The sequence below is a fragment of the Equus przewalskii genome, chromosome 5 (assembly GCF_037783145.1).
Source record: "Equus przewalskii isolate Varuska chromosome 5, EquPr2, whole genome shotgun sequence".
Lineage (NCBI taxonomy): Eukaryota > Metazoa > Chordata > Mammalia > Perissodactyla > Equidae > Equus > Equus przewalskii.
The window spans coordinates 35309823-35328074 of NC_091835.1; the positions used below are offsets into that span (position 1 = coordinate 35309823).

At 44.5% G+C, this 18252-nt stretch overlaps 1 protein-coding gene and 1 long non-coding RNA gene across 5 annotated transcripts in view; one reads left to right on the top strand and one right to left on the bottom strand.

Moving 5' to 3' along the window:
• Positions 1-9273, top strand: part of COPS7A (COP9 signalosome subunit 7A) — a 23636-nt gene extending 14363 nt beyond the window's left edge. The window contains exons 2-9 of one of the 4 annotated variants that reach the window (XM_070619014.1): positions 1990-2406; positions 2890-3094; positions 4427-4502; positions 4744-4832; positions 5855-6057; positions 6963-7068; positions 7221-7372; positions 7540-9273. In XM_070619014.1, coding sequence (XP_070475115.1) covers positions 2933-3094; positions 4427-4502; positions 4744-4832; positions 5855-6057; positions 6963-7068; positions 7221-7372; positions 7540-7579 — 828 coding nt within the window. In that variant the 5' untranslated portion in view covers positions 1990-2406; positions 2890-2932 and the 3' untranslated portion in view covers positions 7580-9273. Of the gene's footprint in view, positions 1-1972; positions 2520-2889; positions 3095-4426; positions 4503-4743; positions 4833-5854; positions 6058-6962; positions 7069-7220; positions 7373-7539 lie in introns of those variants that run through there. The other 3 variants (XM_008513967.2, XM_070619013.1, XM_008513966.2) reach the window with 3 other exon arrangements.
• Positions 904-2117, bottom strand: LOC139083329 (uncharacterized). Its single transcript, XR_011539967.1, has 2 exons — positions 1823-2117; positions 904-1318 (listed from the first exon to the last, which is right to left on the bottom strand). It is a non-coding gene; the product is annotated as an uncharacterized lncRNA (long non-coding RNA).
• Positions 9274-18252: the final 8979 nt, after the last annotated feature.

An 18252-nucleotide genomic window follows, 5' to 3' on the forward strand; every position in this document is an offset into this window, starting at 1 on the left:
AGCTTTATGAGTAATTGCCAAAATTTGGACACAACCAAGATGTCCTTCGGTAGGTGAATGGGTACATAAACTGTGGTACATCCAGACAATGGAGTACTATTTGGCACTAAAAAGAAATGAGCTATCGAGCCATGAAAAGACATGGAGGAACCTTAAGAGATTCCTTAAGCCAATCTGAGGTGGCTACATGTTGTATGATTCCCACTCTATGACATTCTGGAAAAGGGAAAACTATGGAGACAATAAAAAGATCAGTAGTTGGCAGGGGTGGGGAGTGAGGAAAGATAAATAGGCAGAACACAGAGAATTTTTAGGGCAGTGAAAATACTCTATGACATTATCATGATGGATATATGTCATTACACAGGTGTCCAAACCCACTGAATGTATACCAACAAGGGTGAAACCTTTAGTAACTTGTAGATGTTGGGTGAATATGATGTGTCAATGTAGGTGCATCCTTGGTAAAAAAAAAAACGTACCATTCTGGTAAGTGATTTTGGTAATAGGGGAGGTTATGCATGTGTAAGAGCAAGGAGTACATGGGAAATCTCTGTACCTTCCTCCCAATTTTATTATAAACCTAAAACTGCTCTAAAAAAGTCTTTTTTTTTTTTTTTTGAGGAAGATTAGCCTTGAGCTAACATCTGCTGCCAATCCTCCTCTTTTTGCTGAGGAAGACTGGCCCTGAGCTAACATCCATGCCCATCTTCCCCTACTTTATATGCAGGACACCTACCACAGCATGGCTTGCCAAGTGGTGCCATGTCTGCACCCGGGATCAGAACCCGTGAACCTCGGGCCGCCAAATCTGAACGTGCAAACTTAACGGCTGCGCCACTGGACTGGCCCTGAAAAATAGTCTTAAAAAAAAAGTTGAACAAATAAAGACCTGACACATAATAGAACATATGTCGGCTCTTTTCTCATTGTTTCCTCATATTTTTATTTTTACTTCCCTCTTTAAATTGATAAGATTGTATTCATTCTTTGGTTCCTTCAAACTTTGGATATTTTATTATGCCTTTGATCCCTTCTCCTCTCTTATACTGTCATCTCTTCCATCCATTTCTTCTTCTCTTTCTCCTCCTCTGCCTCTTCTTCCTCCTTTTTCTTCTTCTCTCTCTCCTTTGTTTCTGCTTCTCATTTTCTATCATAAACCAAGCCACGTGTTCCATAAACTTTGAGCTTAAAGTCCCTTCAGCTCCAGCAGTCTACCAGTCCTCTGATTTCATCTTCATTTGTGTTGTCTTTTCCCACTTTCTCTCATTCCATTACTTGTAAATTATTTAACTTCCCTGGGCCTCAACTTTTCCATCTGTAAAATGGAAATAAGATTGTTATAAGCATCAAATGAATTAAGGAAAGCTCTTAGTGCTTAACACAAGGGCCTCCAAGAAGTCATTAACTTTATTCTCATTTGACCTGCTGCAAGCCTGGTATGAAATATAAAACTACGGAAATGTTAGCTGTTTATTTTTTTCTTAAGGCACAATGGTGAAACGGAAAGACGGCTTCGGGTTTGAAAAGACCTAGGTTCCGGGAGACTCTCTGGATTATTATGAGCCTCAATTTCTTCATCTGTAAGACGAGACTAATGACATATGCCTTCCTTCCACCTGGGGTTTTTTCCTCCCCCAGGAATTAAGAGTCAATATACAGGAAAGCGTCACTCTACAAGTACATGTTGTAATCATGATAGACGGTGTCCTAGATTCACACTGGGGAGGCGGTATAGTTACGAGGATTCAATAGGATAAAATTTTTAAAGATGCCTGACCAATAGTAAGCACTCGATACATGTTAGCTATTATTATTTTACCTTTTCCACTTCTTTTCCCTTGCTCCTCAAAAAAATGAGTGAACTACCCACGTGATCTCTGCTGCTAAACTATTACTGATTATTGTCTCCGTCCTCTCCTCCTCATGCCCCCACCGTTTTTTTTCTTCTCTCTCTGTCTCTCCATTACAGCTTTCCTCTCTCCTCAGGCACCCGTGCAGCCTGGATCTCCAGATCTCAGGCAGCTTAGAGCAGTCACTTCCTAGAAGCACCCGGTACCTGCCTGAGACCAGGGAGTCCCTTTGCGTTTAGCGTCTAGCGCTAGTCCAACAATAAAGTTTTATTGAAACAAAGCAGAGAAAAAGGCGCCCGTCCTTCTTGCCCTAACAGCCAATCAGAAAGTAGAATGCCTGTGTCGCTCACAGGCGCTTCAGAGTCGGAAAGCAGGGGCGGGGCATGTCGCGCTTGAAACCCGCCTCGTAAGAGCGGAAGTACGGCCGGAAGCCAGCCATAGAGTTTAGTGGCCAGAGCGCCCCTGCGGAGAGGTGTCAGGAAGGGCTCGGAACAGCTGCCGGAGGTGACGGAGCGGCGGCCCCGCCCGGTGCGCTGGAAGACGAAGCTTCCAGGTAGCGGCCCGCAGAGTGTGATCCAGGGTACGACCGGGCAGGCAGCGGGAGCCCACCGTCCCTTGGCGGCCTCTTTAAGGGAGGGGGCGGAGCCACGTGGAAGGAGCGTGAGGGTGAGGTCACGTGGCTGGGGGCACTTGCGGGGCACCAGTGGCGATTTGAGGCAGCGTCGTCGTTGGGTGTACGCCATGTGACACTCCTTCCCCACTGCATCCTTGCCTTAGGATTCAGTGGGGTGCACGTGGTGGGGCTTGGGATATAGGCCCAGGGATGGGGGAGGGTGGGCGTGGCCACCCTGTTTCAGCCAGACTTGCGTCAAAGGGGCCAGTTTTAGGATTCCTTGATCCGAGTTTTAGACAGCTCCATCTCTGTCTCCTCACTGGAGAAGTAACTCAGTGCCTTTGTAGTCCACTCCCTAGCTCTTGTGCTTCCCATCCTCCCAGTGTTCAGGGACCTGCAGCTTCACATACTCTTTCCTTGCAGCTCCAGACATCCTGAGCCCAGGTCCCCCCACCTCAGTGCAGCCATGAGTGCCGAGGTGAAGGTGACAGGGCAGAACCAGGAGCAATTTCTGCTCCTGGCCAAGTCGGCCAAGGGGGCAGCGCTGGCCACACTCATCCACCAGGTGCTGGAGGCCCCTGGTGTCTACGTGTTTGGGGAACTGCTGGATATGCCTAATGTTAGAGAGGTGGGTTCCTGGCCTGAATAGCCCACAGGGAGGCTTGGGGCTAAAGTTTCAATTTGAGAATGGGTGGGCAGGGCACATTTTGTAACCCCATAACCATTCAGTTGAACAAGAATATGTTGATGATTAACTGGCAGCTTGCAAAAGTAACTATGCAAGTAAACCTGCTTTCCCCTTGGGGACGAATGAGCTGTAAAAACCCAGTATTTTTCATTTTTAAGCAAAAAAGCGTATGATTTAGAATAGGAAACCTGATTCCAGCCTGTCTCCACCAGTGTAACACCTCTTAATAAGCATGTCACCTTGATCGGGACACATATATTTTAGGGCCTCCGTTTTCTCTTTTAAAAATGGAGCTGATACTGCCTCTCACTGTTATTGTAGGAATCAGGTGAGATTATGGGAAAGTGTAAAGTCTGGTACAGGTGGCAGGAACAATCGTGAAATTGGCATGCCCTCTTCTCCCCCTTTTGCAAGGTAGCTGACACACTTAAGTTAAAAAACGTAGGAGGTGTCTTTTTCCCAAACACATGTGGCTAGAAACACAGCAGAGAGAACTGTTTACACAGAAGTAGCAGTGTTAAGAGTTTAAAGTTCGGAGTGGATGGGTCGTTAAGATGTATGACACCAGCAAGTGTTTGTTGAGAGAACCAACTACATGCATAGCTCTGCTTAGTGGGATACCAGAGCCTGGGTCTGTAATCTTGTTGAAAAGAAAGATATTCTTAGGTGACAACCTTAGGCACAGTTTGATTGATGAAATGCCAGAATGAGTGATGAGTGTTAGGAGGAGAGGAGATCTGGGTGGGCTGGCCCAGGTGATGAAAGCCTTCTGGGTGAGGGGGGTCTGAAACAGAGGCCACAAATTCCAGTGCCCGCCTAGGCCATGCAGCTGTCAGAGATGAGTGAGGCTGAAGCAGGAGTCTTTGGTGAATTGGGGAGTACAGCAAACTGTCTAAAGGTATTCAAATTCAGAACTATTAGACACACTCTAAGGACCAAACAACACAGTTTGTAATGTCTGCCGTGTGTGTACATTAGACACTGAACACTGAACGTTTTCAACTCTGAATTTAGGGTAGGAATTGCAGGCATGTGGAGGAAGAGGGCATTGTGGTTTGGGGGAATAGTGTAAGCAAAGGCCTGGAGGGGGAAATGAGGCCTGCTTATGGGGAAGTGATCAGAGAGGCAGAGAGTTCCTTTTGGTGAGCTGGGAGAGCTAATGTTGGAGGAGAAAGATGAGGCCAGAAAGTGGAGTTCAAACCAGATTAAGGCTGGGAGGGTGGAGAGAGAGGTCCTTCCTGTCACCTCTTCTCTTTCCTCATATTCTTGCAGCTGGCTGAGAGTGACTTCGCGTCCACATTCCGGCTGCTCACGGTGTTTGCTTATGGGACATATGCTGACTACTTAGGTAACCAGAGAGGCTGCAGCTCTGGAGTCGTGGAGGTGGGAGAAGGGCAATTTCTGGAGGGCCTTAGAAGAAATTCCTGGCATACCTTAGTTAGATCCCCTAGGTTCACAGGGTCAGGGTCACCATGTGAATTGGCATGGAAAATGCAATAACAACAACAACAACAAAAGAGCAGGGGAAGGAGGCTAGGGCTTCCCACAAGGCGAAATCAGGATTTCCTCCACTTTGTCCTTTTTCCCAGCTGAAGCCCGGAACCTTCCCCCACTCACAGAGGCTCAGAAGAATAAGCTTCGACACCTATCAGTCGTCACCCTGGCTGCCAAAGTCAAGGTGAGTGACAGCCCTGGTCCTGGGCCAAAGAGCACCCTTCTGTGTGTCCCTTCATAAGGGCCCATTTGCACTCAGCCAGCCTTCAACCACACTGTTGCTTCTTCCCGCCTTCCCCCGAGGAGAAGTGCGTCTAAGGTCGGTATCTCAACTCCATTACCTGCAGCCTTTTAGGCTGAATAGTGTTCTCTTAGTTTTCTGTTTTGTTTTTATTTTTCAGTCAACTTAAGTTCTAGGTAAAACATCTTTTGTGTTTTGGGTCAGAATGGCAGCTAGGATGCTGTTGGCTGTGGCGTTCAACAGTCACCCTCCTGCCCACTGTATAAAGTCAGCAGTCTCAGTGTGCAGAGCTGGCAACGAGGCTGTCTCTCCTGGTGAAGCGCTAGGCTTCTGTTTGCTGGAATAAGAAACATAACCCAGAAGTCTCTCTGTATTTCCTGTTAGGTTCAGTATTTTGTTCACTATCCCACTCCCTCCCATCTGTGCTCTCCCAGTTGTTACTTGACTCTCCTGTCATTGTCAGGATTTGCTTAGCTCAGGCTCTTTATCGTGAGATGCCTCTCTGCAAGGAGGCTGAGGAGAAGTGGTAAACAGAGTAACTCCAGACCTCCCACACCTTATGTCAAGGTGTGCAACCGTGGTTGACCAAGGCTGAACCAAGGTCACCCACACATTTTATTAAGGTGATCTTGCCCAAGGTCTGTGTGCTATCCTGAGCTGTGGCCAGTGGATTGACACTCAGGCACATGTCACTTTATTCCTCTGTGGTGTGGGAGGTAGGCGTGGTAGGGGAGCATAAATCTTATATTTTGTTAAGATTGTCCTTCTCATGATGTTATTTTTCAGGTGGGAATACTTTTATTTATTTTGCCTTAGAACCAGCCTTTTAGAGAAAAGGATTTAGGAGTAGGAGTGGAGGGCAGGCAGGTGAGCCCAGGCAGGGGGAAAGGAGGGAAGCAGAATCTTGGAAGGCCCTCTCTGCTGCGGAACCTCACAAACGCCAGCCCAACATCCCTGGGCTCCAGTGTATCCCATATGCAGTGTTGCTGGAGGCCCTTGCCCTGCGTAACGTGCGGCAGCTGGAAGACCTTGTCATTGAGGCCGTGTACGCCGATGTGCTTCGCGGTTCCCTGGACCAGCGCAATCAGCGGCTGGAGGTTGACTACAGCATTGGGCGGGACATCCAGCGCCAGGACCTCAGTGCCATTGCCCGAACCCTGCAAGAGTGGTGAGAACTGTGTCCTGGCATTGTCCCTTCTCTTCTCACCCCAAGAAAGGGAGAGGCGCTTTGAGTGGGAGAGGGCTGGGCTGCACTGCAGAGGTGGAATCCAAGAGGGTGAAGGGAAATGAGCTCATTCCTCCAACTGCTTCTGAGGAAAGGAGTGGAGGAGGGCCTGCGGGGTAAGAGGCAGGACTTGGTGCCCTTGGTATAGTAACTGGAGGAGGAAAAGGGGAATGGTACTCTTCAGAGGATCCTCACTGGGAGGTCGGTCAGCTGTCAACCCCTGGGTCTGTAACTAGCGCTGTCATAGGCTGTGGGCCTTTTCCACTTCTTCTCTTTGTGTTCTTGGCTAACTTTAGTTCATTAATACACCTTCTTTTTTTTCTCTTAAGTATCTCCTACCCCATTTTGTTTTTAGTTCCTACTGCCATCTTGCACATCACTCCAGGCACTTCCTTATACCTCTTTCATCCTACCTGAGTGTCCTTCCAGGTCCTGAGGATATTGTTGCAGGTGGTTTCCAGGTGCCCTGGTGAGGGTTCCTAATTCAGACAAGGGTTTGGCTGCCAGGATCTAGGGTTCTTTCCTTTTTTTTTTTTTTTGAGGAAGATTAGCCCTGAGCTAACTGCTGCCAATCCTCCTCTTTTTGCTGAGGAAGACTGGCCCTGAGCTAACATCCATGCCCGTCTTCCTCTACTTATATGTGGGACGCCTGCCACAGCATGGCTTGCCACGTGGTGCCATGTCCGCACCCGGGATCCGAACCAGTGAACCCCGGGCTCCCAAAGTGGAACGTGCACACCCAACCACTGCACCACCGGGCCAGCCCAGGGTTCTTTCTGATTCTATTTTTCATGAGCCTGTGATCACAGCCCTCTTCCGCTGACACTTCTCTCTCCTGATTCCCACAGGTGTGTGGGCTGTGAGGTAGTGCTGTCAGGCATTGAGGAACAGGTGAGCCGTGCCAACCAGCACAAGGAGCAGCAACTGGGCCTGAAGCAGCAGATTGAGAGTGAGGTGAGGAGGCAAGGGGGCAGCATGGACCCAAGCTCCTCCACCCTGGGCCAGTTGTCCAGTTGGACAGTGGCTGCAGCAGACAGACAAGGTGGGCAGGGACTGTCAGGTTCTGGAACCTTCCTCATTATCCCCTATTCCTTTCATCTTGGTAGGTCGCCAACCTTAAAAAAACCATTAAAGTTACAACAGCAGCAGCAGCCGCAGCCACGTCTCAGGACCCTGAGCAACACCTGACTGAGCTGAGGGAACCAGCTCCTGGCACTAACCAGCGCCAGCCCAGCAAGAAAGCCTCAAAGGGCAAGGGGTGAGCCAGTGTGGCAAGAGCTGCTCGCTTCTGGAGTGCCCTGGTTTTACTTCAGAAACCCAGCTGCCATCATTCCCTTTAGTCATTTGCAAGGGGGTAGGGAAGGGGGCAGGCTTCAGGGGTCAGGGGATTCCCTGCAGCCTCTCCCTCTCTCTTCCCCTTGCCAGGCTCCGAGGGAGCGCCAAGATTTGGTCCAAGTCGAACTGAAGGGACTGTCGTCTCTTTCCTGGGGATGTGCTTCCCAGCTGCCTGCCTGCCCTTTAGGAGTCCTCAGAGAGCCTTCCTGTGCCCCTGGCCAGCTGATAATCCTAGGTTCATGACCCTTCACCTTCCTTCTCCTCTTCCCCACCCCCAAGCATAGATCACACCTTCTCTAGGGAGGAGGCAAGTACAAGTGTGTTTTTGTTGGTACTTTTTGTTTTATGTGACTTTTTTACGTGTCCATTGTCCCCCTCCCTGCCATGCTCTCTTCCCTGTTTCTTTCCGAGCCAGCATCTATCCCTGTTTATTACATGTCATTCAGAAGGTGGGGCTGCTCCTTCTCCAGCATAACACACACGTGTTCCTTCTCCCACCACCCCATCCCTGCATGCCTGGTCCCCAGTTCTACTCCCAAGCCCCAGACTATTTGGGCAGCATCTGCAGAGCCGGAGGGCTCCCACCTTTATTCCCACCCTCAGAGTTCCAGGAGCCAGTCGGCCATTCTAGGAGTCACTGGACACTTTCATCCTAGAATCCTGTCACACTACAGTTGTTTCCTTTCCTCTCTCTTCCCCTTGGATCCTGGGAATGCTGCTGCTTCAATGACCCCAGAGCCTCAGAAGGCTAGCTGTTTCTTGAGACGTTGAGAGATGGTTCTTTCTTGGCCCTGGCTATCTTGGAAAGCCTGATGGCAATCCTGGAAGGATTTATACTTCCTTTAGTGAGTTTGGTGGGGAAGGGAAGGGGATATAGATTGTATTAAAAAAAAAAAAAAGTATATATACATATATCTATATACAAGATGACACAGAAATAAATCTATGAGAAGTCTATCTACAAACATGCCCTGAACTCTAGGTATCTTCTGTCTTTGATATCTGTGGATGGGAAGAAGGCTCATTCCCATTCCACTCTAAAGCAAAGTGCTGGAAAAAGAAGAGAACCAGAGAAGATGTGCTGAATCCTGGCCTAGAGGCCAGGAGACCTAGATGCTGGGCTCTGTGACTTTGGACAAGTTTCTCAGTATCTCAGCATCATTCAGAAGCTGTGGATACTTACTGAGCACCAACGTGTGATAGGTGCTGGGGATGCAAAATGGCGGTCACTGTCCCTGCTCCGGAGGAGCTTGAGTTCAGCCTGTTTCATTCCACCTTATAGAATCGTAAGGGAAAGAGTTGACGATAAACTTCAGTTTTTGCATCAGAATCACGCAGAACTCTGAGATCTGCAGCAAGAAGTAGCAGTCGGGCCACTGTTCTCTGTCCAAGGCAGAGCTTCCCGAGTGGTGTGCCGGAGGATTGGTCTCCTTGGCCTAGCGTCCCTGGAGTTGGGAAGCTCTAATGTAAGGGACAGTTGACCCCTGCTTGCATGTGAAGTGGTTGCCTCCTGAGGGTCCCAGTGTTGACTGAGCTGCCCTCCAGAGCGTGCGCTGTTCTCTAGGTGGACATTAGGACAGACCATTCTTTACTGGTCCTAAGGCTATCAGTCATAGAACTAGAAAGTGGGGGAGTTTTTGATTAAAAGTGGGCTGGATGAGCCTATTGAGGCACTGGAGCCTTAATGGGACCAGTCCAATGAGCCCTGTTTCAAGAGTTGACACTCTTGGCTTCTCTTTTTAGCTTTGCCCTAGACAAGCTTGTTGAGCCTGTTGCATCTTGGTTCTCAGTCTCTACCTCTGAAATAAACTCCTTCCTCCCATACCTTCCAGTGTGTAGAAGTTGCTCATTCATGGTGCCTTGAATCTGTCTCCCCCTCCTCTGCCCATGTCCCAGTTTTTCTGTTGAACTTAGTATCTTGTTTCCCTGTAAGCTGCTTCCAGCTAATGGCTCCATAACTTCCCCGACCTCTCTAGTTCCAGCCTTCAGTGGCTGGCTCTAAAGTCTACTGTAGGCTGGGCTGGGACTGGCTGGCTTAACACCCAAAGAGGGAGGGGGGCCATTCACAGCTCCAAAGACATGCAAATATAATTTGTCTTTATTTTACAAAGGCAGGGCTCTTGGCAAAGGGGGAGTACATTATTTGTAGGCTTAGTTTTGACCATGAAATTTGGTTTAGGATTTAGGGATTCTATGTATAACCAAGCCCATGGCACCAGGAAAATCTTCCCAGACAAGAATCTTACCACCACCTGCACTGTCTTACACGCAGATCTCTACCGTACAGCAGTCTTAGGTGATCTTAGGGCTGAACCACTATGGTGAGAGGAGGAGGAAAAGAAGTTGCCTTCATGAGAATTCATGCACCTGAAACAGATACTTGAAAGATTAAGCCAAAGTCTCTGAAGCTCAAAACAGCAGTCGGAGTGGTGCACATCTTTATGCACAAGAGCAGAGACAATGTCTCCAGTCAGTATGTTGTGAAATCCTGTTAAAGAGAGATTAGAAATTCTCCCCTTAGGTGCATCTTCCAACACGGATGGATAGAAGGGAGTTTAGAGGGGCAAGTCTAGGCAGTGTACTAGTTGTCAATTGCTGTGTAACAAATTACCCTAAAATTTAGCGGCTTACAACAACATAGTTATTATCACAGTTTGGTTCAGGAATCTGGGCACAACTAAGCTGAGTTTTCTGCTTCAGGGTCTCTCACAAGGCTACAATAAAAGTGTTAGCTAGGGCCATATCATCTCAAGGTTCCAACGGGAAATACTTGTTTCCAAGCACACTTGATTGTCAGCAGGATTCTCTACCTTATAGTTGGCTGCACTGACAGTCTCATTTCCTGGCTGATTGTTGGTCAGAGGCCACCCAGGTAGTCCTCTCCATCAGAGCAAGAGGCAGAGAGACCACATCAGCAAGGCGGAATCATAATCTTGTAACCTAGTCACACAAGAGACATCCCATCAGTTTTACCAGCCACCAGTTCCGGCCTAGTGCCTCAGAAGGGAGTAGAAGCCATGTCATAAGTTTCCTACCACAGGCAATGTTTCTGTGGGCCACCAGCATCAGAATCATCAGGGGAGCTTTTGAAAATACATATTTCTGGGCCCCCCTCCCACCCCAATTTCTGTTGAATTAGAGTCTCTGGGAGGTGGACTGGAAATGTGCCTTCACTGCCCTCGTCGACTCAGCTTTGAGCCATGAAGTACCATTTATATAAGCAGACTTGCCCTGATTAGTGCTAACGGGTCAGCTGGAAAAGCTGCTACTGCCAGGTCTTGGAGGACAGGTAGGGAGGCCGAGGGTCACCATCTGGGAGAGAAGGATGAGCAAAGGTGAAACTTTGAGTACAGGACAAGAGAGAGGACTGTTCCTGTCCTTTGAGGTTCTTAAGTACATGGTTCTATGATTAGAACTGTGATAAGTGCTAAGAAATATATGGTGATATAAAAGCATTTAACGGGGATCTACATCTCGCATTGGGTTAGGAAAGCCTTCTCCAAGGATGTGACCATTAAACTGAAACTAGGAGCGGAAGTAGCAATTAGCCCATAAAGGAGAGGGAGGATGAGCATTTGGAGAGGAAGTAATAATAGGCTGAAGGCCTGGAGGCAGCAAAGTTTCACCCTGTAACCTACTGCCTCTCCCCTAATATGAAATGCTTAATTTGGGAGATGGGGCAGGGAATACAATCCTGTTCTTTGACTTATTGTTCATTCGTCCATTCAGTCAATTGGTAAATATATCTTGACTGAGGAATCTGAAATAATGTAAACCATAATGTCTATGTTATAGTTCTGGGCATTGGAGTTTTGCGTGATTTTTGTCTTTTTGCCTAGCTCGATTTTCCAGTCTTTCTACAGTAATGGTAATAATAATAAAAGATAATATATATTAGGTGCTTGCCATCTCAATGCTTTATGTATATAAACTCATTGAATCCACAAAACAACCTTCTGAGATTGATACCAGTATTATCCTCTTCTAAAGATGACAAAAGGGGGCTGGCCCAGTGGTGCAGCCATTAAGTGCGCACATTCTGCTTCAGCAGCCCAGGGTTCACCAGTTTGGATCCCAGGTGCAGACATGGCACCACTTGGCAAGCCATGCTGTGGTAGGCGTCCCACACATAAAGTAGAAGAAGATGGGCACGGATGTTAGCTCAGGGCCAGTCTTCCTCAGCAAAAAGAGGAGGATTGGCAGCAGATGTTGGCTCAGGGCTAATCTTCCTCAAAAAAAAAAAAAAAAAGAAAAGGTACAGGTGTTATGGTATGTATGTTATGTAACTTAGTCAGGGTCACACAGATTATAAGTGGAGTAGGCACCCGATGCCAGCCCTTGTCTCTCCCTTGTTCCTGAACAGAGTGCATGGAGTGGCTGTCAGATCTCAGACAAGTAAATGGTAGCCGACAGAAAGAAACCAGAATTCAAAGTTCCGCTAAGCCAGGGGAACTTTACCGTCTTTCCCCCTCCAGTATTGCCCAGAATGGACTCGAAGGCAGCCCCAAACCTAGGAGTGTGCATCAAGTGTGAACTGAAAGAACTCCTCTTGGTGCCCTCTGTTGCAGGTCTGAGGAGCAGGAAAGGGACTCCTAAGGGTCACACAGCAGCGGACTCCCTATTGTTTTTCTTTCTCCTCTCTTCTACGTCCAAACCCAGGCAATACCATGGTGGTGGTAGCTACAGCAGCACAATGACAGGAACAGTGGGTGGGCAGGCACTTAAAACTCTGAGGGAGGAGAACCCTTCTCTCTCACCACAGGAGCTGTGGTCCTAAGAGTGTGAGGCAAATACTCTCTGCTTTTTTCTTTCTCTGTTCTCTTATGCTTGGCCCAGATACATAGTAGGAAATGCCCAGCAGAGTAGAGAAACCGAAACCCCAACTTTTTGGCCAGAGGATTGGGAAGGGAAGCCCCAGAGAACTAGAAAGTATCAGGGAGATTGCAGAGAGAACGGAAATCAAGAGAACAGTCCCAGAGAGTTGTGGGTGAACTCATGGGCTCACCTCTGACCTGCACAAGCATAGATCTGACCCTAAACGGCTTACCACAGGTTTGTGAACTGAGCTCCAGGTTGGATCACTGTCCAGGTCTGACTGCCCACTGGGTAGCATACATACAGGACTGATCCAAATAGCACCACAAACTGAAAATGAAACTGACATAGGAACCACAATTCAAAGAAGGCAGGTTGTTGCTCAAACCTGACTTGGTCAATTGCCTTCTGAAATTAAAAATATTCTGTTTAGGGTTTTAACAAGACCCAGGGTCTCAAAATAATATTCAAAATATTCAGGATACAATCTAAAATTACTCAGTATACAGGGAAATCTTCAGGGAAAAGACAACAAACCCCGAGATGACAGAGATGTTGGAATTTAAAGCACAGGCTTCAGAGCAGTTCGTATAACCACACTGGAAGAAGGATGAGAGCACTCTTGAAACAAATGGAGAGATAGGTAGTTGCAGCAAAGAAATAGAAGATAGAAATAACCAAATGGAAATTTTAGAACTGAAAAATAGGAATAGCCAAAATAAAGTATTTACTGGATAAATTTAATAGCAGAATGGAGATGACAGAGGAAAGAGTGAGTTTTGAAGATAGATCAGTATAAATTATGCAATCTAAACAGGCAAAAAAGATTAAAAATAATAATAAAAAGACCAGAGCCTCAGGAACCTGTGAGACAATACCAAAAGTTCTAACATTCATGTCAACAGAGTCCCAGAAGGTGAGGAGAAAAATTATTAGAAGAAATTATGGCAAAATGTCCCAAATTTGGCAAAAGACAAACATAAATATTCAAGAAGCTTGGTGAACAGCAAACGGGATATACTCAAAGAAATCTGTGACCAGACACATCATAATCAAATTGCTGAAAATTAAAGACAAAGAAAAATATCCTAAGAGCATCCAGAGAATAACAATGCATCTCATGTAGAGGAAAAATGACTCAAATGACTGCAGATTTCTCATCGGAAACTATGGAAGCCAGAAGGAACTGGAACAACAAAGTGCTGAAAGAAAACAGTAAACTCAAAATTCTATATCCAATGAAAATATCACTCAGGGATGAATGTGAAATAAAGACATTCTTAGGTGAAGGAAAAGTATGGAGATTTGTCACCAGCAGATCTGCTCTAGAAGAAATCTAGAGTCTGCTCTAGAAGAAATGCTAAAGTCAGTTCTTCAGACAGAAGAGACATGAGAACAGGGGAAAATTGGGACATCAAGAATGAAGGAAGATGGGCCGGCCCCGTGGCCGAGGGGTTAAGTTCAGATGCTCTGCTTCAGCGGCCCAGGGTTTCACCAGTTCGGATCCTGGGTGTAGACATGGCACCTCTCATCAGGCCACATTGAGGTGACATCCCACATGCCACAACTAGAAGAACCCACAACTGAAATATACGTCTATGTACTTGGGGGATTTGGGGAGGAGAAAAGCAAAAAAAAAAAAAAAAAAAAAATGCAGGAAGAGCAACAGAAATGGTAAATATAGATTGTGCTCCTCTTAAATTCTTTAAAATGTTTTATAATGAAAGTAAGAATTATAAAACTGATGGAGTTTTCAGTATTTGTGGATGTAATACACATGACAGCTACAACATCAAGGAGAGAAAGGAAAGGGATCTACGTAGTAGTAAATTTCTACATTGAACTTGAAGTGGTGAAATGCAAATTCTAAGTGGACTATGAAGAGCATGTATTGTATAATCCCTAGAGCAGGGGTTAGTAACCCATATTCTACAGGGCCAATCCAGCCCACTTGGACTTATTTACCTGTTTTTGTAAATAAAATATTACTGGGACATAAAGACACCTCGTTCATTTACATATCGTTTGTGGCTGCTTTCATGCTACAGCGTAAGAATTGAGTGTTTCAACAGACATTATGTGGCCTACAAAGCTTAATATATTTATTATCTAGCTCTTTACAGAAAAAGATTGCTAATCGTGCCCTAGGGCAACCAGTAAAAAAAAGAAAAAGAAATTTAGTGAAAAAAAAATCAGTAGATAAAGTGGAATACTAAATAATATCCAAATAAACTGAAGGAAGGCTGGAAAGTGGAGATAGTGGAATTATAAACTAACCAGAAACACATAATAAAATGATAGAAATAAATCCAAACATTAATAATTATATTAAATATATAAGTAGCATAAATACACCAATTAAAAGACAAACTATCAAAATGGATTTTTAAAAAAACAAAACCAAGACTCAACTATATGCTGCCTTCAAGAAAAACCATTTTTAACTGTGAATGACATAAGTGGGTTAAAAGTAAAAGGATGGGGAAAGATATAGCCTGCAAACACTAATCAAAAGAAAGCTGAGGGCCAGCCGTGTGGCTGAGTGGTTAAGTTCGAGCGCTCCACTGCTCCACTTCAGTAGCCCAGGGTTTCACTGGTTCAGATCCTGGGTGTGGACATGGCACTGCTCATCAAGCCATGCTGAGGCGGTGTCCCACGTGCCACAACTAGAAGGACTCACAACTAAAAATACACAACTATGTACCGGTGGGTTTTGGGGAGAAAAAGGGGAAATAAAATCTTAAAAAAAAAAAAAGCTGAAGTACCTATAGTAATATCAGACAAATTGACTTCAGAGCAAAGAAGATTATCAGGAATAAAGAAGAACATTACAAAATGATAAAAAGTTCAGTTTTCTAAATGTCTCTGCATCTAACTACAGAGCTTCAAAATACATGAAGCAAAAACTCATAGACCTCAAGGGAAAAGTGGACAGATCCACAATTATAGTTGAAAATGTCAAAGCTCCTCTCGCAATAATCAATAGGGCAAGTAAACAGAAAACAGTGAATATATAGAAGAATTGAATGATGCCATCAACCAACAGGATCTGACTGAAATTTATAGAACACTCTCCCAACACAGCAGAATAGACTTTTTTTTCAAGTGTACATGGAGCATTTACCAAGATAGACTATGTCCTGGGTCATAAGCCTCAACAAATGTAAAATAATTGAAGTCATACAAAGTATGTTTTCTGACCATAATTGAGTTAAAACTAGAAATCAATAACAGAAAGATAACAGGAAAATCTCCAAACACTTAGAAACTAAACAACACACCTGTAAATAACCCATGGTCCAAAGAGGAGGACCCAAGAAAAAATTAGAAAATATTGTGAACTTGATAAAGAGGAAAATACAAAATATCAAAATATGTAAGATGCAGCTAAAACAGTGATTAGAGGAAAAATTATAGCATCAAATGCTTACATTAGATAAGAAGAAAGGTCTCAAGTCAACAATCTACACTTCTACTTGAGAAGGTAGTTAAAGAAGAGCAAAAATAAACACAAAGCAAACAGAAGGAAAATAGAGTGGAAACTAATGAAACTGAAAACAGAAAAATAGAAAAAAAAAAATGAAACCAAAACCCGATTCTTTGAAACAATCAATAAAATTGATAAACCTCTAGCCAAACTGATCATAAAGAAAGAGAGAGAAGACACAAATTACCAATTATCAGGAATAAAAGAGGAGCTATCACTCCACCCCCCACAGACGTGAAAAGGTTAGCAAGGGGATGCTACAAACAATTCTACACACAGAAATTCAGCAACTTAGTGGAAATGGACCAACTCCCTGAAAGCTAGAAACTACCAAAACTCACCCAAGAAAGAAGAGAAATGCAAATATAAAATGTGCAACTAGAAAACTTTTAGAAGATAACAGGAGAAAATCTTGGTTATCCAGAGTTAGGCAAAGTGTTCTTAGATATGACACCAAAAAAATGATTCATGAAAGAAAAAGCTGGACTTCATAAAATTCAGAACTCTTGCTTTGAAAAAGACAATGTGAGGAGGAGGAAAAGACAAGCTAGAGGAGGGGAGAAAATATTTGCAAATCCCTATGTAACAAAGTACTTCTAACCAGAATATATAGAGAACTCTCAAAACTCAAGTAAGAAAATAACCCAATTTTCAAAAATGGCCAAAATACTTAGACACTTCATCAAAGAGGTTGTAATGATGGCGAGTATGCACATGAAAAGATGCTCAACATCATTAGTCATTAGGGAAATACAAATTAAAACCACAATGAAATATCTGTTAGAATGGACAGAATACCTACACACCTAATAGAATGGGTAAAATAAAATGAAAACTGACTGTAACAACTGCTGCAAGGATGTGAAGAAACTGGAACTCTTGTGCATTGCTGGAGGTAATGCGGGGTGCAGCCACCCCGGAAAAGAGTTTGGCATTTTCTTATAAAGTTGAATATACACTAATCATATGACCTAGCAATCCCACTCCATTTCATTCCTAAAAATATTAAAACATGTTCACTCAAAATCACGAATGTGTATAGCAGCTCTGTTCATAATTGCCAAAAACTGGAAACAACTGGAATGTTCTTTGACAGATGACTAGATAAACTATAAACACACTGAGAGTACTACTCAGCAATAAAAGGAATGAACTATGAATACATGCAACAACATGACTGAGTCTCAAAGGCATTGCTGAGTGAAAGAGCCACTCTCAAAAGGTTACATACCCTGTGATTTCTTTATATGACATTCCAGAAATGGCAAAACTATAGCAATGGAGAACAAATCAGTAGTTGCCAAGGGTTAGGACTGGAGGGAAGGTGTGACTACAAAGCAGCAGCAGGAGGGGCTTTGGGGGTGATGGAAGTCTCTTGATCCTGATTGTGGTGGTGCGTACACAAACCTGTATGTTAGAAGTGTATGATAGAACAGTACACACACACAGCAATTTTACTGTATGTTAAAAAAATACAAGATTTAAAGAAACAGACATACTGGGCTACTGGCATCCATCATTTTTAAACACTATACTGTTACTTGGGTAAATTTTTTAAAATTAATTAATTTATTCATTTATTTTATTAAGATTATGATAGTTAACAACCTTGTGAAATTACAGTTGTGCATTATTATTAGTCATGTTGTAGGTACACCACTTCACCCCTAGTGCCCTCCCCCCACCCCCCTTTCCCCTGGTAACCACCGATCAGTTCTCTTTGTTTATATGTTAACTACCACCTGTGAGTGGAGTCATACAGAGTTCGTCTTTCTGTGTCTGGCTTATTTCACTCAACATAATGCCCTCAAGGTCTATCCATGTTGTTGTGAATGGGACGACTTTGTCCCTTTTTATGGCTGAGTAGTATTCCATTGTATATATATACCATATCTTCTTTATCCAATCATCAGTTGCTGGGCACTTAGGTTGGTTCCATGACTTGGCTATTGTAAATAATGCTGCGATGAACATAGGGGTGCATGGGACTTTTGGAATTGCTGATTTCAGGTTCTTAGGATAGATACCCAGTAGTGGGATGGCTGGGTCATAAGGTATTTCTATTTTTAACTTTTTGAGTAATCTCCATACTGCTTTCCATAGTGGCTGCACCAGTTTGCATTCCCACCAACAGTGTATGAGGGTTCCTTTTTCTCCACAGCCTCTCCAACATTCGTCACTCTTGGTTTTGGATATTTTTGCCATTCTAACAGGTGTAAGGTGATATCTTAGTGTAGTTTTGATTTGCATTTCCCTGATAATTAGTGATGATGAGCATCTTTTCATGTGTCTATTGGCCATCCATATATCTTCTTTGGAGAAATGTCTGTTCATGTCCCCTGCCCATTTTTTGATTGGGTTGTTTGATTTTTTGTTGTTGAGCTGTGTGAGTTCTTTATATATTATGGAGATTGATCCTTTGTCGGATAAATAGCTTGTAAATACTTTTTCCCAATTAGTGGGCTGTTTTTTTGTTTCAATCCTGTTTTCCCTTGCCTTGA